Raw genomic sequence first — 24,076 nt, forward strand, 5'->3', positions numbered from 1 at the left:
GGGTGCAGAGTGGTTAGTACTCACACATTTGGAGTGAGGTGGGAGTCCTTGGTTGTTGGTTTCTTCTTGGACATGGCCGCAATCCACATGAGTTCTTGGTCCTTTAGGGTGCAGTCCTCTGGAGCTTGTCAGAGGTCGCTGGTCCAGCTGGATGCGTTGCTGTTCTTTTGCAGGTTCTTTGAAGCAGGAGGCGCAGGCAGTTAGTGCTGGGTCCAAAGCAGTTGTCGTCTTCCTTCTTCTCTGCTGGGGGTTTCAGCTAAGCAATCCTTCTTCTTGTCAGGTTGCCAGGAATCTGGTGAGCTGGGTTCAGGGAAGCCCTTAAATATAAGATTTAGGGGTGTTACAGGGGTCAGGGGGCAGTAGCCAATGGCTGCTGTCCCTGAGGGTGGCTACACCCTCCTTCTGTCCACTCCCTTTGGGGACGGGACACATTCCTATCCTTATTGGTCCCTGTCCTCCTAACCAAGATGGAGTATTCTGAAGGAAGTGGGTCACTTCAGCTCTGGACACCTTAAGGGGGGTCCCAGCTGAAGTGATCACTCCTCATTCTTTTTCCTTAGTTTCCTGCCGAATGTGCTGCCAAAAGTGGGCCTTTGTCCGGATGGGTGGGCATTTCCACTAGCTGGAGTGCTCTGGGGGCTCTGTAATATGAGGCCTGAGCCTTTGAGGCTCACCAGCAGGTAGTACAGTTCCTGCTGATTCATTTACCAGGTAAGTACATTAAATGAAAGGTATTTTGCATAGTAATCATTGAGATTTTGAATTTATTCAATATTGTACACTGTTTTCATTAAAATGGCTAAAAGCTGTTTTAGAAGTGGACACTGCAATTTTCAACAGTTCCTGGGGGAGGTAAGTACCACACTTACGGGTTCAATCGCCGGGGCATAGGTAGTCCACCGTTAAGGGTTCAAGGCAACCCCAAACACCCAGGACCAGCAACACAGGGCCTGTCAGGTGCAGAGGTCAAACAGGAGCCAAAATAACGTAGGCGCCTATGGAGACAGGGGTTACTCTGGTTCCAGTCTGCTGGCAGGTAAGTAACCGTGTTGTCGGAGGGCAGAGCAGGGGCTTTGGAGTAGTACTGGAGGGGCCCCAATTAGGCACACAAACTACACCCTCAGCGGCACGAGGGCGGCCGGGTGCAGTGGGCAAACAGGGCCTCGGGTTCTCAATAGAACTCTATGGAGGGGTCCCTGAGGGTGGCATAATACATGCTGCAGCCCTTAGGGAGCTTTCCTGGACACAGGGCCCTTAGTACCAGGGGTAGCCTTTACAAGGGACTTAACTGTGTGCCAGGGCTGTGCCAATTATGGAACCAAAGGTACAATTTTAGGGAAAGGACACTGGTGCTGGGGCCTGGTTAGCAGGGTCCCAGCACACTTCCAATCAAAGCTGGCATCAACACTTAGGCAAAAAGTGGGGGGTGACCATGCCAACAGTGGCATTTTCCTACACAGATTCCTTACCTTCGAATTTTCACCCAGGCGTTAGACTGGACATGGAGATTTTTTAGTTCAAGCTTTCAAGTTCAGAGCTTTCTTGCCGTCCATTAAGGGAAGGCTTGTGTCGGTCCTCACGGACAACACAATCACCATGTGGTACTGCAAAAAGCATGGCAAAGTGGGGTCCTGTGCCAAGACGCCCTACCGTCATGGAAACGGCTAAATGAGCAGAACATTTCTCTAGTAGCCATCCATTTAGCAGGGTGTTTGCTCATACTGGGCCAGGAGATTATGGTAACCAGAGCTCCTGGGTATGAGCATTTGCCCTCTGATCCAACTGCCACTTTGGAAGGGCCTACACTTTCATGTATGGAGATTGAGATGACAGGTTAATGCATTCGACCTGCTGGCTGCAGTAGTCAATGTTATCATTGCATCACACCTGTGTTCAACAAAGTCCTTCTAGGCTGGTGCTTGGAGAAATTTGTTGCCTGTATGTTTGTCATACCAACCCATTTTAGGCCAGACATTAAAATGTGACGACGGCGAACCTCTTGCATTTACTGGGGTCCACTATAAATGTGCTGAAGTCACACCTGACTTCCTCTCAAAAGCTCCCTTTCATCGGATCCATTCTGGACATAGTGCAGTTTGGGTCAGAGGCAGACTCCTCTCTCTTCTCCAGCCAGATCTCACAGTAGTGACAGATGCGTCACTTGTGGGATGGTGGGGCCATCTGGGAGGGGTGGAGATCAGAGGACTCTGGTCCCCGGCGTAATCCGGACTCAATCAACTTACTGGCGCGCCGGGCGATCCGACTGGCTTTGAAAGCATTTCTTTTTGTTGTAAAGGGGAAGATAATGCAGATGTTCACGGACATCTGATGGAGACTTCTAGTTGCAGATTCCTTACCTTTGAATTTCCCCAGGCATCAGACTGGATCTGGAGACTTTTCATTCGAGGAGTACTTCTGCGCGCTGTCAGGTGGTGTAGGTCGACTCCGCAGGCATCGTTGGTGTTGTGTTCGCCGTGACCACGTCACGGTCATATATAGGAGCCACCCCAGCGTGATAACATCAGTTCTTTTCTTTCCTCGCCAGCCTACGTGCAGATCTGCAGAGAACTACCTCACCCATTTTTTGACTATGTCGACACTTTTGTAGAATTCTTTTAACGAGTTTATGGATGCATTGAGGGATGTCTCGCACAACCGGATTCAAGCCCTGCATATCCATCACCAATGAACGATGTTGGTGACGGATCCGCACCTCCTGTGTCTTTGGTGCCTGGAGAGCGATCACAACCCGAGATCGTGCTCTGAGTGTCGGGACAGGAACCCGAAAGCTTTGAGGGAGCGGTCCCTAAAGCTCATGGCGGCCCGACACTCGAATCCGTGGCGCTCACAATGTCGTTCGAGAGGAAGGTCTCGAGACCGGCCGCAGAGTCACCACCACTCTTCGTCCTCGAAGTCACCTGGACATTCGGGTCACAAAAAGAAGAAGTTGAAGAAGGACAAGCGTTCTTCGACTTCATCCCGTCGCTCAGACGATGCGGCATGGGAAGAGCATCAACGCTTTAGTCCTCCGTGCCTTCATCTTGGGCGGCTCTGCGCTTTCCCGACCTGCCCGGAGCCACCGCAGCTCAGCTCAAAGAATTTTATGAGGCAGTGTGCCTCATTTTTGGGCAGACCTACCCACCTTTGGTGCCTTCGGGCACAGGTGAGTTGGTGGGGGCCCCCTCGGGTTCAAAGTCGTCGGCTTCGGCAACGGCTCCGGAAGGCTTCTCCAGATCCAGTTGTGGCTCCGTCCCAGTGTCGGGTCAGATGTCGACGCTCCCGACGTCGGTTGGGCCCACAATCGACAGCAATCCCATCATCATACCCGATGACCTGTAGCCAGAACGACGTCGCTCATCGCCAATTCCGTTCTCTATGGGCTCTCCTGGGCCCAGGGTTGATCCAGACCCTTATGCCTATGGGTATGGATACAGGGAGAGTTTGGAGGGGACGCTGAACCCTTTAGAATACCAGCTTGACCCCCAGATGGACTGGGTGTAGGACTTGGGTGATGCCAGTGGTCTAGACACCTCCCCTGTCACTGGTATGCTCTCTCCTCCTACCGTGGCTAAAGAGGAGGTTGCCTTATATTCGATGGTGGGAAGGGCGGCTGAGGTCTTGGACCTTGAGCTACCTTCTGTGGAGGTTAGGCCTAATATCCTAACCGTGCTTCAGCTGGGGTCTACCTCTTCCGAACCCCTTCTTCACTTTAATGAGGCACTGACAGACGTCCTTTTGGGTGCTTGGCCCAGACCCAGCACAGGGACTCCTGTGAATAGGATGATTGTCTGCCGCCATCTGCCTGTGCCGACAGAACCGAAATTCTGCACCCAACACCCCACGCCGGAGAGCCTTGTCATCCAGGCTTCCTCTTCATCTGGCACATTCCCTGATGCACTCCCCGATAGGAAATCAAAAAGACTGGACAATTTGGGGTAGAAGTTGTTTTCTTCCAACAGTCTAGCACTGCTGTCCGTGAACACCGCATGTCTTTCGGGCCGCTGTTCCCGTACTCTCTGGGATACGGTCACGCAAGTGCTGCTTAGAGTTAAGAAGGAGTCCCGGACAATCCTTTCCCAAGCCGTAACAGATGGAAGGGATGCAGCACAGTTCATGATTCGTTGTGGACTGGATACGACCGACTCTCTGGGCTGATCGGTTGCATCAGCCGTGGCATTGAGACGCCATGCCTGGTTGAGAACATCCTGCTTTTCGGGGGATGTCCAGCAATCCTTGATGGACATGCCCTTTGATGGCACATGTCTCTTCGGAGACAAGGCGGACCGATCCCTTCGCCTCGCCCCCGCTTCTAGACCCCAGCAGTCCACCCTTCGTGGCTACTGAAGGGGCACCCAACCACGTCCTTTCCCCCCTGGCCATCGACCGGCGCATTCTGTACAGCCCCTGTGCGGACGCGGGATCCCACGCCCCCGGGGATCAGGGAGCCAACGTGTCGCCCAGTCCACCCTAGCCCCCGCTTCATTCTCCAAACCTTCCTACTCCTCGGGTACACCAGGAACCAGTTGGCGGCAAGATTTGCCTGCCCCAATGACAATCCATTACCTCAAACAGGTGGGTCCTCCAGATTGTCTGAAAGGGCTAATCCCTTCCCTTCGAGACACCTCCTCCAGCCATGCCACCTTTATAAATCGAATATCAGAGGATATTATGGCGCTTCTCCACGAGGACGTCCAAGCCCTTTTGGCCAGAGGAGCTATAGAGAGGTTCCGTTGCCAGAAGTAGGTTGTGGTTACTATTCCAGCTACTTTCTGGTGCCGAAAAAGGACAAGAGTCTTCATCCTACATTAGATCTTCGGTCCCTCAACCTCTTCCTCAAAAAGGAGGAGTTCAAAATTTTGACATTATGCTCAGGTCCTATCTACCCTGGATCCCGGAGAATTTATGGTAGTGTTGGACTTGCAAGACGCATACTTTCACATTCCCGTCTTGCCGGGCCACAGACGTTATCTAAGATTTGTGGTAGGTTACGAGCACTTTCAGTTTACCTTGCTCCCCTTTAGCCTTACCAGTGGCCCTTGGGTGTTCACGAAAGTGATGGTAGTGGTGGCAGCTCATCTGCACAGGTTAGGGGTCCCAGTCTTCCCCTACCTCGACGATTGGCTGTTGAAGTGAACTCGCCCCAAACAGTTGTTTCCCACCTCCAGACTATGGCAAACCTTTTGCATCCGCTAGGGTTCACTATCAGCGTGCCAAAGTCACACCTGACTCCTTCTCAGACGCTCCCTTTCATCAGAGCTGTTCTGGATACCATGCAGTTTCGGGCATATCCTCCAGAAAAGCAAGTCCAGGATATTCGAGCTACGATACCGATGTTTCAGCCTCTGTCTTGGATTTCGGTAAGAATGACTCTGAGGCCGCTGGGCCTCATGGCCTCCTGCATCCTGTTAGTTCAAAACGCCCTATGGCATATGCGGGCTCTGCAGTGGGACCTGAAGTTCCAGTGGGCGCAGTATCAGGGGAATCTCTCTGACAAGGTCCAGATCTCAGAAGAACTGTGAGAGACCTGCAGTGGTGGTTGACAAAACAGGATTGGTCAAGGGTAGATCCCTCTCCTTTCCCCAACCAGATCTTAAAATTGTGACAGATGCGTCTCTCCTGGGATGTGGCGGCCACAAGGGAGAGGTGGAGATCGCAGGCCTCTGGTCTCTGGCGGAAACTGGGCTCCATATCAACCATCTGGAGCTCCGAGCGATTCGAGTAGCATTGAAAGTATTCCTTCCCTCTCTCAAGGGAAAAGCAGTGGAAGTGTTCACAGACAACATCACTGTCATGTGGTACTGCAACCGACAAGGCGGAGTGGGGTCATGGACCCTTTGTCAAGACGCTCTTCGCCTCTGGAGTTGGCTGGAACATCAGGGCATTTGCCTGGTGGTTCAACACCTGGCGGGCTCCTTGAATGCCAGAGCAGACGAACTCAGCCGACGATGCGTGGTCGATCACAAATGGTATCTCCATCCGGAGGTGATGCAAGGACTCTTTCAGCAGTGGGGAGAGCCTTGGGTAGACCTGTTCGCCTCTGCAGAGAACGCGCAATGCCAGCAGTATTGCACGTTGGAGTTTCCAAGGCGGCAATCGCTCTGCAACACTTTCTGTCACGAGTGAAGTTCAGGCCTCCTGAATGCTTTTCCGGCCATACCACTTCTGCCCAGAGTTCTCAAGAACGACCAGGCACAAGTAATCCTAGTAGCTCCGGATTGGGCACAGAGAGTCTGGTATCTCGAGCTACTCAAAATGAGCATCAATCCTCCGATCAGGCTGTCCCTTGGGGAGGATCATCTGTCACAGCAGGAGGGTAGGGTTCTCCACCCGAACCTGTCAACTCTGCGCTTTCATGCGTGGAGATTGAGTGGCAGCAGTTAAAGGCTTTTGACCTTCCTCCCGAAGTCTGTAAAGTTATTTTGGCTGCGAGGCATCCCTCCACTTTAACAGTATACGCCTGCCTTTGGAAACGCTTTGTATATTATTGTACGGAAAGGTCTATTGCTTCTCTTTCTGATATTCCTCTCTTTATACTTTCCCTTGCCCAGCAGGGTTCTGCCTTGGGTACTTTCAAGGGCTATCTTTCTGCCTTATTGGCATTCCTTCGGCTGACTGTCCAGCCTTCTTTTTTCAGATCCCCTATTGTACATAGATTCCTCAAAGGGCTTGTTCTTATGTTTTCCCCTATGCCTTTTGTTATGCCCCAATGAGACTTAAATCTGGTCCTCTCATTTCTTATGTGTGTTCACTTTGTGCCTTTAAACAACTGTCCCTTCCGGCTGCTCACCATCAAGACAGCCTTCTTAGTGGCAATAACTTCTGCCAGGAGGGTGAGTGAGGTGCAAGCTCGGTCATCAACTCCACCGTATCTCACTATCCAGATAAGGTGGTACTCGGAACTCGTGCCTCTTTCTCCCCTAAGGTGGTGACCCCATTTTATCTGGGTTAGAACATCATCCTGCCCACCTTCTTTGCTTCACTGCATTCCTGTAAGGAAAAGGAGCGACTCCACCAACTGGACTCAAAAAGAGCGTTGTCGTTCTACCTTGACCACACAAGAGAGTTCCGGGTGGATGACCAATTCTTTGTGGTGTTCTTTGGAGCAAAGAAGGGTCGGGCTGTGCAGAAGCGAATCATTTCACGCCGGGGCATTCCCTGCATCAAGATCTGCTACGCATTGGCCAGGAAGCAGTCTCCTGAGGGCTTTGGGGGCTCATTCTACCAGGGGCAAAGCTGCTACCACTACACTAGCTTGGGTGTTCCAGTCCTGGAGATTTGTCAGGCAGCAACAAGGGCATCTTTGCACACGTTTGCAAAACATTACTGACTGGACAATCAGGTACGGAGAGATGGATACTTTGCCCGTTCAGTCCTACTGGACTTTTTATTGTAGTAGAGATATCCGCAGCCCCCCCCCCCCTCCAGAAGGTTATGGCTTGGGTATCTATTCAAAGGTAAGGAATCTGCAGCTAGAAGACTATCAGAGGAACAAGTTACTTGCCTTCGGTAACATATTATCTGTTATAGACTCTATCTAGCTGCAGATTTCTTACACGCACCCATGCCTCCCGCTCTACGGATATGTCTAGTAGGGTTAGGGTTAATACTGTCCAGGGCCCTAGTTTTGCACAGACAAAGTGTTGGTTCTATCCAAGACTGCGTTTCTGGCGTGGAAATTTGTGGGCAAAAGAACTGACGTATGTGCTTCTGGGTGGTGCCTTTATAAGCGACCATGATGTCACAGACGGCTTCAACGACGCTGATTACGCCACGCGGATCCTAGCAATGCCACCTGACCCGCGCAGGTTATTGCTCAGCAAAAAATGATGGATTGGGAGCTGACTCCAGGGAATTCGTAAGTAAGGAATCTGCAGCTAGAGTCTCTACCAGATAATGTGTTCTAGAAGGTAAGTAACTTGTTCTTCAAGAGCCGAAGTAAGGTTGTTGCAGAGTCAGATAGATGGCTCCAGCACCCGGTGGGCAGGACCAGTTTCTGTGAAGGAGGTTCAGATCCAGTCTGGCACCTAAGGAAATTCAAAAGGTGAGGAATCTACAGTTACATGGAACATCAACCAGAAAGCGCTTTGCTGAAGGTATGTAACTTATTTGTCTTGCAGCCATGTAATTCATAAGTTTTATTTGTGTGCAAGTGTACTATAATTCTCTGGCTATATAGTGTAAATGAGAAACGTCTCATGGAAGCAGCATAATGATAGTTGGAGTCTAAGAAAAAATAATTTTGTAAACAATGTTAAGGATTTTTTATTTATGTTAGAAGATAATTTTTGTCAAGGATATCCTAATATATATAAAGTTTCAGGGTGATGCAGTCCTGAGCCAACAGTAAGGGTATTGCTAGCAGACACCATAAGGATCTATTTGGTTGTACTAAAATATTTGTTATATGAATTGTAATCCATTTTGTTTCTGAGGAAGAAAGTATTTTACAAAATGCAAGTGAAGTAAAGCACCTTGTACATTATATTTGTTGAAATATATAAAACTCTTATTTTCTGTGTTTTTTGGGGGGGGTTTTCTTTCTTTGCCCTTCAGGTGGGAAAACAAGGATGTATATGCAGCAGCCATCCGAAATCTAAGAATGCTTGAACTTCAAAATAATGATTGCATGACAGCAGTACGAGCAGGCCTTGGCTCTATCATACCTTTGCAGCTATTAACCACTCTTACGCCCCTAGAAATGGAGCTAAGAACATGCGGATTACCTTATATCAACTTGGAATTTTTAAAGGTATTGTTTTTAGGCATTAATAATTCTACTTTAAAAAGGTGCACTTATAAAGATATGTTTGGGAAGGTAACTAGCAATTTGGCCACCCATGTTTTGTTGTTATGGTAGAGGTATGCCACAGAATAATAGCTGTAGTTTACTTGTAAGCTCTTTGACAGTCCCATCTTCACCATATGATAATCAATGAAGGTCGAGCTTCAACTAGTATTTTGTTAGAGCTTTTTTTGAGGTTACAAGTGAACTTGAAGGCTCTTTGTGGTTTTCCTATTCCGGGAAGCTCAGACCTTTCTCTCCTTGAATTCTCCTCCCAAAAAGAAAGAAGACCGCTATGTGACTCTGAATCCTAACCCCACATTGTTGAAGACTTACCGGACATCAGTGATCACTTTCTGTTTTTTTAATGTCTTTATTACCTTTACATTGCACACAAGTAACTGAACCACATGTAGTATTCAGTAACAGCACTCTGTATCGGAGGAAGTCAGCCCGCTACAGTTCAATTACTGTTGTCCGTAGCACCTTCTAATACAGCAACCAGGGTTTGTGCACCCTCCTACTTAAGTCCATCGTCTCAGGAGGGCCATGGCATCTCATCAGAATGTCACAAGGTACTTGTCAACAGTAGTTGAGCATATCAGCTCCTCTCCATAGAGAGGACCCCATTATAAGTACATAGCCATCTCATGATGAACAAAATAACACCACAACACATTTACCTGTAAACCACCCCCATGTATTCCCATGTAGTATTCAAACATTGCCTAAGTATTCGGAAGCTAGCAACACCGGTATTGCTTCACAAAGGGTGGTCCGTTACTGTGTGTATCTGACTCCTGAAGCTCCCCTAACAGTAAATTGTGTCCTGGGTCAAATGAGGAACCCCATCATCTCTGTCCGAGTAGTGCCAGTGATAATGCTTTCAAGGTGGGCGGTTATCCTAGCGTACTTCAAGCATCTCTAAGTAGGCATCCCAGCCACCCAACGGATCCTCATCACCTCTTGTGCGTAATCTTCTATGGACTGCTAGTTCGGTCTGCTCCCATTTACGCACGTCTGACTGCCATCATCGAAATAAAGGTGCAGTGACCGATTTCCAGTCCCTGGTGATGCAAGAGTTTAGCCATAATCAGTCCCAAATTCTGGAATCATAACGCTGGGGATGCAGCCACCTTCCCCAGGTTTCCCTCCATAAGATCATGTGTGTCATGGTAGTTTTGCACCCCCCAAATATCTGATGGAGTTAAATTACCAGGTCAGTTCCATATGTGGCAGTGCTTCTCTCCGGTCCTCGGGTATCGGAATCAAAGGGAACAAGCCAGACTTATCCCAATTAATATGGAATCCTGACATTCTCCCAAAGTCATCCAGCATTGCCGTTGCGCCTGTTAACACAGTGTGGTCTGCCTTTAAATAAATCAATGCATCATCTGCATATAGAGATATAATCTGGGGGTGTCCCAGTATCAAAAGACCCCACTGCTGAGCCCAGCTACACCCTTGGTTAAAGTACTACTACTGGTGCTATTGCTAGGGGCACTAGTGGGATTAGTAGAAGTACTGTCCCTGGTGCTTTTCTTAGGAAACTTACATCAGCTGTCCTGTTGCCTTTTTCCTTACATAAAAAGCACCAATGTGTGGGAAGAGAAGGAGGTCTTGCACCCACCCCCAGATGAATTTTGTGGACCTGTAGAAAGCTCCTTCTTAATTTAGATTTTTCTCACCTTCTTCTCCTTAGGCCTAGAAGCATTCTTCTTCTTTTGGTCACCCCCACTGTGGGATTTCTTACCCACCCTGGTGCGAGCCCGTTTGTCTGCCTTCTTTCCCAATTCTTGGGTAGAGGTCAGATCAGAGTCCACCAGGTATTGGTGCAGTTTGTCAGACACACAGTTGTTAATTATGTGCTCTCTCGCAAAAGATTCCACAGCCCTTCAGTCATGCACATTACTACCATGTAACCAGACTTCCAGAGCCTTAACTGCACAGTCAACACAATCTACCCAGTCTTGAGAGGAATCCTTCTGAGCTTCCCTGAACTTAATCCTATACTCCTCAGTTGTGAGCCCGGATCCATCACTCAGGACTTGGTAGTTGTCTGCATCCTGTTCCCTTACTGTTATTAGTTTATCTCTACATTTGTCTGCAAAGGAGAGCCACAGGATAGCTGCACACTGTCTTTGAGGGACCTTCTGCACTTTACAGGCCTTCTCTAAAGCAGTATTCCATTTATGGATATCATCTCCAGACTTGTAGGGAGGGACTATACTGCTGAGATTCCTGGAATCAAAGGTGTCTTTCCTGGACACTCTAATGCTGCCACCATGGGATTCAAACCCCAAATTCTTTCTTTATCTTTCCATCTCTAGGGCCTCTCTCTCTCAAGAGTTAGCTGCTGTTTTTTCAACTTAACTTTTGCTTGTTCAAGTTTCAGCAAGCTGAAACCCATATCTAAGGATACTTCTTCTGAGTAGAGTGGATGGACCCAGCAGTAGATGATAAGGCATGGGAAGATGAGGATGATCATCTGCTCCCGGAAACCCTTTGACGGCCACAGGAGGTGACAAAGTGGACCTACTACTATGACCCATTCTTGTTCTACCTGCAATGCTATCTGCAGATTCAACGTTATCTCCAGAATCCTCATTGTTTTGTCCAGTGTGGCCATAGGAAGTACCTGATACCTCCTTTTCCAGCACTGGCGGTTCACCCTTTTCATCTAACTCTCTTTCCCTATCAGGGTGCTGTATGTCATCCTGAATGAGTAACTCTAAGAGAGTAGATTTGGTGGGGTTACTATTTGTCTTAGGTTTTCTAGCTGTGCGTAGGGTCCTAAGCTCATGGAACTTAAGAGCCCAATACCTAGACTCCTGAGTCTGGTCAGCTCCCTTAACTACAGACTTGGTGTTAGAGTAGTGTATGTAGTGTACCTATCTACTCTAAAGTTATAAACATTTTTAAAAGGTTTGGAGAAATGGCTGTGCTAGACCCCTGGCTCACCAAGCTAAAAGTTTAGGAGTACCTGAAGTTACTGGTATAGTCTGTACCCAACAGTCAGAAGTGATATTTTTTATGGAAAGTCACTGATGGCCAAGTGGTGAAGCAATGCAAGTGTTGTATTCCAACGCTGCACCACCAATGTAGGAGGCTGACTCAGGTTATGGTGTACGCCTATAGTGTAGCATCCTATACTGGGTCCAGGCACCCCTTAGTGATAGGGTTTAGGTGCCCAGATAGCAAAAGCTCTCTAGGTGTAGCTGTAGCTCCAGGAGGAGTGCAAAGCACTTGCAATACCACAATAATCAGTCAGTACCTGTTCACAAGAAAGAACCACACCAGGTGTTGCAAAAATAAAGTATTATTTATTACAACACTAAGGCTTTAATAGCATTGGTATATCTCCACTTGCAGATATCTACACACAAAATATACATTTAGCAACAAGCAGGAAAAGCAGAGAAATACATGGAGCCCTATTTGGGGGCGAGAGGGGCTTATCCTTATATATACTAGGAAATTGGTATAAGAATGGAGGTGCCGAACCAAGGTAAGTGTGTTAAAATCCCTGGGGCTGGGGGAGTAGAAAATTCACAGAGGTAAGTACTAGAAATTCCACAGGCACCAGGCTGCAGAGTTGTTATCGAGCTGGGTGTCCCATAGGCTAACACACAACCATCTCAGTTAAATCTTTATTGATTCATGACCCTTCCCAGTGGACCCCAAAGAAACCACTTTGCACAAAAAATGTTAGAGAGTGTCCCCATCCATGGATATCTAGAAGACCAGAGTACCTACACCAGGGAGCCCGAGTGCATAGGGGTGAATTGACATCAGAAACTCTCGCTGAAGTCAGTGGAAGTCTTTGTTGTCCCGCTGCTGTTATGACCCGTGAACCAGGCTGGTGGAGCCCAACAGTGGATTCCGGATGAGAAGACCCTGAAAAAGAAGGGGACAATGTCCAAACCACTCGGAGATGTCCAGGTGGTGCAGGTAGGCAATGCCCCCCCTCTTGGAGGTGAAGTTCCAGCAGGTTGGTGAAGGAATAAATCGAGCTGCGGAGTCCAGGGGGATGCAGGAGATCCTTGGAGTCACCCACGAGCTGTTCCACATTGGTCGCCGCTTTGCAGGAGGGTCAGTGGCCAACAGGACCACCAACAAGCCTTGGCAAATGTAAATAATTGTTGCAAGGAAGACTGTAGGTTTTTGAGGACCAGCACAGTCCTAGTGACTCGACCCTTGGAAGTGATTCAGGGCAGGCCTTCAGCAGGAAGGAAAACCAGCCAGTCGGAGGAGCCCCCACGAGTGATCCACTTGCAGCAGGCACAGGGAGACACAGGACGGCCTCAGCAGCACAACAAACAGAAATCCCACGTGGCAGGAGCTGCAGAGTGGAAGTTGGTCTTGGAGTTGCAGAGTTCTGGAGTCTGGGGCTTCTTGGAGCTCAAAGATCTCTTGGAGGAAGAGCCAAGAAGCCTTGGCAAGAGCAATAGTTGCAGTGCACAGGGGTTCCGTTACAGTGGCTGCATCAAGGGTCGACCATCTCCCAAGTTGGTCAGAAGACAAGTTGGACTCCAAGAGGGCCACAGAACCACCACCTGTGAGCAGAGCCTTTCCGTTGTCCGTGGGACAGCAGGATCCAGAAGCCAGTTGTTGTTGTCTTGAGGTGCCTGCGGATGCAGGGGAGGGAATCCTTCACTCCAAGGGAGATTCCTTCTTGCTTCTTGGATGCAGGAAGAGTCCTTATGACCCCGGAGGATGCACAGCCACGGATATTGCAGAAATCTTTCAGGAGCTGGAGAAACAATGTTGCAGTGGGAGCCCTCCCAACTGGATACATTCTTGTTTCAGTTCCAAAAGCAGACCAGCAGTGGTTCTGGCGGCCAGGAGCTGAAGATGTCTTGCAGAGAGTTCCTTGAAGAGTCTTGCTCGATTAATTTGAGGATCGACCCTCAGGGGAGGCCTTCAGTAACCCTAAAAGGGTGTTGGTCACTCTGTAGTGGCCCACCTATCAGAGGGGGTCAGGGATGTCATCTACCTGGCCTAACCAGTCTGACGCTCCCAGGGGACTCTACCCACCTTGTTTCCGAGATGGCAGAATCAACTGGTCACCTGGCAGAGTTTTCTACACCTCCCTAGGGAAGGAGCTGGACACGGTGGTGGTCACATCCCTGTCCTTTGTGCAGTTTTGCGCCAGAGCAGGAACTGGGGGTTCCTGAACGGATGCAAGCAGGATTATGCAAGGAGGCCACTAAATGTGCTCTTTAAAGCAGTCTGGTGGCACTCAGAGGCCACCCCAGTCCAGAGATACCTATTTCAAAGGGACTGGTGGTCACACCTCTCCCTTTCAGGAAATCATTTGTTCTGTTTTCCCCTGCTTGAGTTAGGCTCATCAGGAGGAGGGCAGAACAGTGTCTGGGGTCGGCAGTAGTGTGGGCTGGCAGCCAGGCCCCCTAAGACTGCACAGGCAGAACTCTGGGATCCTCCAAGCAACCCCCAGAGTACAGGCAGTCATGCAACTAGCACTTGAATCGGTGTTGTTGCTTGATTCCGACATGTTTGATACCAAACATGCCTAGGTTTGGAGAAGCCATTGGGTAGTTGGACCACTCGTTTTGACCAGTGTCCACTAAAAACCTTAAGATGGCTTCCCCTGCACTTACAAAGCCCAGAGAATGGAGTCTGAGGTTTATAGGGGTACCCTGCTCATACTGGGGTACCTTGACACCTAGGGACATGTGCCCTGCCTTTGAGCTGAAGGGCCTACTGTAGGAAGCTGGCCCAGTGTGTAGTGGACACATATGGTGTTACACCTTACACTGGGTCCAAGCAAACCCTTATTAGTGAGTGTTAGTGTCTAGGCAGCCAGGACGCTCTCTGGTAGCTGTGGTGAGCAGCCAAGACATATCCAGAAGGCATGTGAAGCACTTGCAATACCACACAGTCACTTATCACACATGAAAGAACCACACAGTGTTGCAAAACAAAAAGGTACTTTAATATAGGCACATCAAACTAGACTACCATCAGTATATTTCCCTCTGGAAGTATGAACACAACAAATATACACAGCTAAGTAATGAGTAATAGCATAAAATAGCAAGGGCCCTATAGGGGGCCAAACCATATACAAAAATGTTTGAATGTGAATGGGTGTCCTCCAACAGAGCATATGGTGTAGTTAGACAATCGCTGGGAGAGAGTGGAACCCCTAAAGGTAAGTATCTACAGGATCCCCAGCGCCTGGGTGCAGAGAGGTATGTTACCCAGTTTTCCCATAGGCTAACATGGGGACATTGTGGTTGGAAATTGCAGAAGCAGGATGGGACCAATGGAACCCCAGGTCAGATTCCAGTTGAAGACCTGCAAAAGAAGGAGACAGAGTCCAGTCCATGCAGGAGTGTCCAGGTGGGGTAGGAGCCATTGCCCACCCTTCTGTAGCTGAAGATCTGGGTCGACAGTGGTGGATAAAGTCCAGCTGTGGGGTTCAGGAGTTGCAGTGGAGTCCCTTAAGTCGTCTTCAAGCTGCCCCTCAACGGTCCTCAGATTGCAGACGGGTCAGTGGTCAGGATGGCCACCAACAAGCACAAGCAAATTTAAGAGCAGCTGTTGAAATTTGCAGAGCTGTGGAGTACCAGCAAGGTCCTGGGGAATCGACTTGTGGGGAGTCCCTGCTGACCCTCAGAAGACAGGAGAGCCAGCAGAAGGAGTCGGAGACCCCACAAACCCAACCCATTGGCACAGGCACAGTAAGATACAGTGAGGCCCATTCAGCACACCTGAAGAGGAGTCTCATGTCGCTGGAGCAGCAGAGAGGAGACTGTCCTTGCAGAGTTTGGGTGCAAGGGGCCAGGGCTACTCTAAGCCTGAAGATCCCTTGTAGCAGAAGTCAACAAGCCTTGGTTACTGCAACAGTCATGGAGCACAGGGATACTTTCCTGATGGAAGAGGCAATGGCTCACCAAGTCCCATGTTGGAGAGAAGGCATTGCGAACCCAGGGGATCCCTCAGAACCACCACCTATGTTGGAGAATCTTCTCAGATCCGGAGAACAGACGATCCCACCAGCCAGACGTCATTGCTTTACGTGCCTGCGGATGCAGGGGAATGACACCTTCACTTCAAGGATATTCCTACTTGCTTCTTGGTGCAGCTGAAGTCTTGCCAACCCCAGAGAATGCATAGCCATGGAAATGTTGCAGAGGAGCCAAGAAAACAATATTGCAAGGAGAACTCTTCTTGGACATTGCAATCTTGTTCTGTTCCTGTGTTTTCAGCAGTGGTTTTGGAGGGCAGGAGCAGAAGAGGTCTTAGCAGAGGAGTCGTGGTGGAATCTTGCATGATGACTATGGGGACCCACTCTCAAGGGAGACCCTAAATAATCCAAATAGGGGGTTTGGTCACTCCTTGGAATGACCACCTGTAGGGGCACTTTTTGTCTGAAGATCCCTTGGAGGAGATGCGAACAAGCCTTGGCAGCTACAAGCGACGTGGTGCACGGGGTACTGTCCTGCGTGGGAAGGCAAAGGCTTACCGTCACCAAAGTTGGACAACTGGCAGAGAGGACCAAGAGGACTACTCCGGACCACCATCTGTGGTGCAGGATCCACGCAGCTCAGCGGAAGAGGGGACCCATGCAGCTGGTCATCGCTTGTCTTAAGTGCCTGCGATTGCAGGGGAGTGACTCCATCACTCCAAGGGAGATTCCATCTTCTTCTTGTGCAGGCTGAAGAGTTGCAGTCTTCTGAGGATGCACGGTGAGGAAATAGTTGCAAAGCTGTCAGGTGCCCTGGAAACAATGTTGCTGAAGAGTCCTTTCTTCTTTGAAACAGCTTGTCGGGTCCTGAAGGTTCCAGTCGCAGTTTCGGCGGCCAGAAGTCGAAGTGAAGGTTGCCGAGGAGTCCTGCTGGAATCTTGCAAGCCGAATCTGAGGACCCACCCAAGAGAGAGACCCTAAATAACCCTGAAAGGGGGATTGGTCACCTAACCAGGTAAGCACCTATCAGGAGGAGACTCTGACGTCACCTGCCTGGCCTGGCTTCTCGGATGCTCCCAGAGTTCCCTGCCTATCTTGGAAATAAGATGGCAGAACCAGGGACCCTCTAGAGGAGCTCCTTGCACCACCCCTCAGGTGGTGATGGACAGGGGAGTGGTCACTCACCTTTCCATTGTCCACTTTCGTGTCAGAGCAGGGACTGGGTGTAAGCAAACCATTGGCTTGGGGAGGCTATCCCTCCCAAGCTAGTCACACCTATTTCCAAAGGGAGAGGGTGTTACCTCCCTCTCCCAAAGGAAATCTTTTGTTCTGCTTTTCTGGGTTTGATCAGATCAAGCAGCAGGAGGGCAGTAACCTTCCGGAGGGGTGGCTGCAGCGGGGCTGCCTGAAAACCTGTAAGACTGGCCGTAGCAATACTGGAGGTCCTTTAAGGAGCCCCCAGAGTGCATGGAATGATACTACCAATACCTGCAACAGTATTGTGGTGTGATTTCGACATATTTGATACCAAACATGCCCAGGTTCAGAGTTAACATTATGTAGCTGGACATGGGTAGTGACCTATGCCCAGTACACGTGTAAAATGGCATCCCCACACTCACAAAAGTCCAGGAAAATGGATCTGAAGTTTGTGGAGGCACTTCTGCTAGTGATGGGGTACCCTCACACACAGGTACCTGCACCCGGCCCTCTGGGCTGAGAAGACCTACCATAGGGGTGACTTCTAGTGACCTGGTGTACTAACCTGTAGTGAAAATGGGTGTATGCATCCATTTCACACAGGCTGCAAAGACAGGCCTGCAGAACCCTTTGCATGGGCTCCCTATGGGTGGCCGAATAACTGCTGCAGCCCATAGGGATCCCTTGGAGCCCCAATGCCCTGGTACCTAGGTACCATATACTAGGGACTTACATGGGGGACCAGTATGTCAATTGTGGGAATAAAAAGTTACCAGCAACGAAATTTAGATGAGAGAGCAGAGTCACTGGGGTCCTGGTTAGCAGGATCCCAGGGAACACAGCCAAACACACTGACAAACGGGCAAAAGGTGCGGGTAACCAAGCTAGAAAGAGTCTACTTTCCTGTCCCCATTCCCCCCCCCCCCCCACCCAAATAAAAAAAAACAAAGGACTATAAGGGTAATTTTGGTCAGTTGAGACTTTATTGTGTAAGTGGTGATAAGTGGAGGGTAGCTCTGCAGTAGAGTGGATACTCCCTTTATCATCCACTATGGGGTTCCTTCCCTGTGGGAGGTGAACCACCCTGTTTGGTTACTTCTACTTGAAGTACATTTAAACTGTGAAACCTGTGATTCCCTATTTGTAAGGTGTGTTACTCCAGTATTGCAACATTCATAGATTCACATGCTTGAATCATTCCCCGTCATCGAGATGGGAGCCCCCGGTACAAATTACACAAGTAGTGTTGAAATATATTAACAAAAGGGCCATAGGCCTCTTCAATTTAACAGTCTATCAGAGTCATTTTAGGAAAAGGACCAAACTTGAGCATCCACCAATCAGACGACACCACCCTCTAGAATCCTCCTGAGAGAAGCTCCAGCACCTCAAGTTTTCTACTGCATGTCGTGCTAGGGAGTCTCCTCAGAGCTCTGCTCTTTATTCACACCTTTTGGATTAGCTTCAACATATTTTTCTCTGCGAAAAACTTATTTGAACTGATTTGAATAACACCTTCAACATGTCTGATAAAGAGAAGAAGGGTTTATTCAGAAATTGCTAAACTTGTGGTAAGAAGAGACTACACTCTGAAGACCCTCATCAGGATTGTATATACTGCCTCTATCCAGACCACTCAGCCAAGGAATGTAAGGTTTGTCGTACCTTTTCCTCTAAGACTCTTAAGGATAGAGAAGGCAGATTATTGATTTGGCTGCAAAAACTTAAATACAGAGAGAATCTAGTCTCTGACTCTGATAGTGATGACTCTTCAATATCTAAAAAGTCATAAAAAAGGGTGAGATCAGACACATGATCTCCCTCCCAACAATCGAGAAAAGCCCACAAAAAGACTGCCTCAGGGTCTTACAAGGGCCTCAGCCCATCTACTTCACCTCAAAAATCTTCCAGAAAAGGGGAGAGCGGGGAGAGAGGTCATGCCAGCAGTTCTGAGAGGCATAAAAAGTCATCCTCTGTACCTCCATCTGTGCCTTTCAAGAGACCAGTATAGATATTCCACCTGTCCTTCCTCTTCTCAACAGTTCCGTCAATATTACTCACAAAGGCAGCCACCGCAAGCAGCTTATGGTAGATCTGGCAATAGGGGACGCTCAACTTGCCCTGCTAAAGACTCGGCTCGTAGAGCCTGATACATTCGAGGCGCCGGCTACACCCAACTCTCCTCCTCTGGTTCTAGGCGGAAGGATATCCCTCTTCCTCAAGCAATGGCAAGTCATCACATCAGACAAGTGGGCCCTCCAATCAGTAAAACAGGGCCACACTCTGGAATTTATCCAACTGCCTCCCTCCAAGCCTCTTCACTGGACTCCTTCAAGGTACCCAGAACAACTCAAGAGGGAGATCAACAAGATGCTCCTCAAAGGAGCCATAGAGAAGGTACCTCGGTCACAGCAAGGAAGAGGGTTTTATTCCAGGTTCTTTCTCATTCGCAAGAAGTGGAAAGATTGGAGGCCGATCCTCGACCTACGGGAACTGTACATCTACTTAAAAAAGCAATCGTTCCGCATGATCAGCCTGCAGGATGTCCTCCTGCGTCTGAACCAGGGAGATTTCATGTCTACACTAGACCTAAAAGACGCATATTTCCACATTCCCATCCACCCTGCCCACAGACAATACCTAAGATTCATAGTAGCCGGAAGCCATGTTCAATTTCGTGTCCTCCCCTGTGGCCTAAAATCAGCTCCCAGAATATTCACCAAATGCCTAGCGCCAATCGCAGCCTTCCTCAGAAGGAGGAAACACCAAATTTTTCCATATCTCGACGATTGGCTGATAAAAGCAAGCACCTACGCACAAGCGCGCAGATCAACAAGAAGGTGTGTTTCCTTGCTAAGCAGTTTAGGCCTCACCATCAACTGGGAGAAGTCCGAACCTTTGCCAGCACGCAGTATCACCTTTTTAGGGGCAAACCTGGACACGCAATCCACCATGGCGTGTCCCACAGTAGAGAGGCAACAAAAGTTACTGACACTAGCAAAGTCAATACAGGGAAGAAGCTGCGTTTCTGTCCGCCTGTTCAAATCCCTGTTGGGCATGACGTCATCATGCATACCTCTGGTTCCCTCTGCAGACTAAAAATGCGTCCGTTACAGGAGCAACTCAACCGTCAATGGCTCCAGGTTTCGGGAAGCTTCAAGGGTCGAATAGACATAACCCCAGCAATAGCCAAAGCCCTGACATGGGGGTCTCAAAAGTATCATCTGTCCATTGGCCTTTCCTTTTTACATTGTCCAGCTCCGTGGACCATCACTACGTATGCATCTCTGGAGGGCTGGGGAGCCGTGTTGCAGGATCTTCAAGTAGAGTTGAGGGTGATGAACATCAATCTGCTAGAGATCAGAGCAGTGTATCTCGCTTTGCAGGCTTTTCTCCCAAAAATAACCAAAAGAACAGACAACACCACTACGATGCATTACCTCAACAAACAAGGAGGCACCAGATCTCTCACCCTCTCCAAGGAAGCCCAAAGAATTTGGAATTGGGCCTCACAGCAAGGCATTACACTCACAGATGTGCATTTGCAGGGGATAGAGAACAAGATAGCGGATTCGCTCAGCAGGCAAAGATCGAGCTGCCACGAGTCGGAGCTGGACCAGTCCATAGTGGACTACATCTTTTCCCAGTGGGGAACGCCAACAATAGACCTGTTTGCCAACAAGTGGAACGCCAAATGCCAGTACTTCACAAGCTGGCATCACCAAAAGGGATCTTGGGGGAATGCGTTTTCCACAGTTTGGTCAGACATCTTTGCTTACGCCTTTCCTCCAATTCCATTGATCCCAAGAGTCCTCACGAAGATGAAGGCAGAGCCGTGCACCCTGATATTGATAGCTCCGTACTGGCCTCATCAACACTGGTTTGCGGAGCTGCTGCTTCTATCAATCAAGCCTCACATTCCACTGAAACCGTCTACACAATTGCTAACAATGAACACAGGACAAGTATCGCACCCGGATCCTCAGTCGATGCGATTGTCAGCATGGCTCCTGGTATCCTCTCTCAGAGCAGTGGATTCCTTAGTGGGAGGGTGGGCAGGGGATAGTTTTGTATCCTGCTTACCTGTGTTTTTAGCAGTGTCCTGGGCCATTATTCCAGGCTCCAGGGCTCCTTCCCTGCTTTGCTCTTTAGTCTGCTAAGAGCGCAAGGGGAGCAAATGTTTGGGGTTGCCCAGCATGTCTGTATGGGCAAGGAACTCTATCTCAGCCCAATCTGAGGTTTGCAGATCATTTCCTAAGAATCACTCAACAGGTAAGTTAGGAGAGACTACCACATGTTTAGGGCCAGTAACTCCACCCCAGCTAAAGTTTACAACAGCTAAGGGAAGCGACTGAGTGGAGTTATTAACATAAATTATTTGGTACATGTGAGCAAGTAGGTTTTGTGCAGGTGGCACTATCTTTTCAGTTACCATGGTGACACTGGCACCAGTGTTTCTGTAGGCCTCAGCCTCAACATCATTTACCTGACTGTGCTGCTTGTACTTACCCATATTAAGGGGCCACGCAGCTAGAGTGGCAAGGCCAGTGCCACCCTGGACAGAAACTGTCTTAGAGCTATCTACACCTACCCCAGATTCCACTATGGACTCAAAGGTGAACCCAACTACACTTCTGGGCTGACTACTGCCAGTAGTCCCTCCACTACTGCTACTACTACTACTAGGGGCCTTAGGAGTGGAAGTGGATGTAGAAGTGCTGGAATGCTCAGGGCCCTTACCAGGACAGGAGCTGTCCCCTGGCCTATGGCCTTTATTTCTCCACACATACCATCAAGGCTTTTTACTGTGTGCAGAGGAGAAAGAGTTTTTAGACCCGGCCTGATGAGGAGTCTTTACTTTTGTCGTTGTCCCCACCTTTGTCCTGAGACTTACCTGATTTTTTTTTTTCTTTTCCTTGTCGCCCCCAGTGTGGGCTTTTCTGCTCACCCTTATTCTGACCCACCTGTCTGCCTTCTTTCCCACATCTTGGAGATAGGTCAGATCTGAGTCTACCAACTACCGGTGCAACAAATCAGACACACAGTTGTTCAGTATATGCTCTCCTAAAATCAGATTGTACAAGCCCTCATAGTCACTGACTGCTACCACGTACCAGCCTTCCAAACCTTTTACAGAGCAGTCCACAAAATCAACCCAATCTTGGGAGGACTCTTTCCTGGTCTCTCTGAACTTAATCCTTTACTGTTCAGTGGTAAGACCAAATCTATCTAACAGACCAGACTTTAAAACTATATAATTATCAGCATCCTCCTCTCTACCAGTAAGAAGCATATCACTACCCTTGTCAGAGAAGGAGAGCAAAAGGATAGCAGCCCACTGTCTTTGGGGGACCCTCTGAACTTTACAGGCCTTTTCCAGAGCAGAGAACCACTTATGGATGTCATCCTCCACCTTGTATAGGGCAACACGCTTGCTAAGATTTCTGGAATCAAAAGAGTTCTCCCTGACCCTAGGTTCCCTGAAACCAAAGATGCTGCCACCATGGGGTGCAAACCCCAACCCCTGCTTCTCTCTCTCCACCGCCAAGGCCTCCCTGTCTAGGGTTAGCTGTTGCAACTGCAGCTTCAGCTTGGCCTCCTGCAGTCTGTTTCCTAAGTTCCGTATCTAAGGAATCATCTGGAGTTGAGCAGTTTGTCCCCTTTAAAACAGAGGTGACATGAGAGTGGCAGAATGAGGATCTGTCTGTAGACTTAGTAACCCTCTGAACTAGTCCCCTGGGAACAAAGGGAGGCCTACTAATATGGCCACCTTTGGCACTATCTGTATTGCATCCAGCTACACTATTGAGATTACTAGGGACCCTGTGATCCTCTGAGGGACCCTCCTCAGTACCTAGATCTTCTCTCTCTAATACAGGGAGGTTAGAGTCTACCTCCTGCTCTCCCTTCTCCTGGCTACCACCCTGATCCTGGTCATCCTGGAGGAAAAGTCCCAAGAGTATACTCTTACTAGAGTTCCTCCCTGTCTTCAGTTTCCTACTCTTACACACTTCCCTCAGTTCCTGAAAGGTATAGTGAGAACCATGTTCTGAGAGGTGCTGAAGACATGTTAGAGTGGTATAGGGTGTGCCTAACCTCCCTAACTTCTAGTCTCTTACAGACGTTTGGTGCTAGGGTTATGCCTAGACCCCTCTCTTACCCAAACCCTTGAGACTATGGGCCTGATTATGACCCTGGTGGTCACCGTGGTCGTGGCGGGTAATCCCCAGACAAAACACGTGTTGACTGAAATTGGAGCAATTTTGATTGAATTGGAGCATTTTGGATTGGAACTGATCAAGAGAAATAAAGAGCAACTCAAGTGAAATATTGGACTTTAATTGATATGAGGATCTTGAATATTTTGGTCATACTAGTTACTATTGACTTTAAAATTGCGATGAGTGCTTGGTGTATTTAATTGGCAGCGAGAAGTAAGCAGACCGGTTCAGCAGCTGTGTTACCAGGTTGTGGTAGATTCGAACCGCGGTTGCAGTGTGAGTTCCCGATAGCGCAGCCATGATTGAGACCGCGAGAGAGACAGAGTCCGAGGTGAGGGGAAAAGTGCTTACAAGAGGCTGCAGTCAGCCAGCAGCGAGTGGTCGACCCTCTAGCCAGCGGTGGAGGGGGGGCAATATTTTAACCAGCTGGTTCAGCCCAGGACTGCCCCCGATCCTCCCGACCTTGCTCCGACTCTTGCTCCCGTTGATTTGAGCACGTTTTCCTGTTTCCCGTTCTCCTCACCTGATCTTTGCGCTCGCTATGCATCAGTCATAGAGGATATCTCTGCATTATGTAACTGCATTATGCTGTGCTGTGCTGCACTGTGAGAGTTTTTGAGGGCTTTTCAACAGAAGTAATAGAGTAGTAGAGGCGGACAAGAGTTGATCGACGGGACTGTAAAGGGCCTGAGGTGGAGGAGGTGCAGCACTGTGTAGCCGGGGGGGGGTGGCAGGCCACAAAGAGGAAAGAGGACCTTTTGTATTGGTTATCAACTACACACACACACACTCAGACTCACATACACACACACACACACTCACACTCACACTCTCCGCCCTGCCCCCACCCACCCCCCAAATTTAGACAGTGTAAGTGCAGTGTGGCCATATTAAGTACAAGCACTGGGAGTTTGTCATTATGAACTCCACAGCTCCATG

The 24,076-nt window shown here is 49.0% G+C and overlaps 1 protein-coding gene across 4 annotated transcripts in view; it reads left to right on the top strand.

Annotated features, from left to right (window-relative positions):
• The window catches only part of HECTD4 (HECT domain E3 ubiquitin protein ligase 4), a 1,724,100-nt gene that overhangs the window by 1,653,354 nt on the left and 46,670 nt on the right, over nucleotides 1–24,076 (top strand). For all 4 annotated transcript variants that reach the window (XM_069214810.1, XM_069214812.1, XM_069214811.1 and 1 more), the window contains one exon: nucleotides 8,554–8,749. In XM_069214810.1, the coding sequence (XP_069070911.1) occupies nucleotides 8,554–8,749 (196 nt within the window). The remainder of the gene's footprint in view (nucleotides 1–8,553; nucleotides 8,750–24,076) is intronic.

This window comes from Pleurodeles waltl, chromosome 11 (genome assembly GCF_031143425.1).
Source record: "Pleurodeles waltl isolate 20211129_DDA chromosome 11, aPleWal1.hap1.20221129, whole genome shotgun sequence".
NCBI classification, from domain to species: Eukaryota; Metazoa; Chordata; class Amphibia; order Caudata; family Salamandridae; genus Pleurodeles; species Pleurodeles waltl.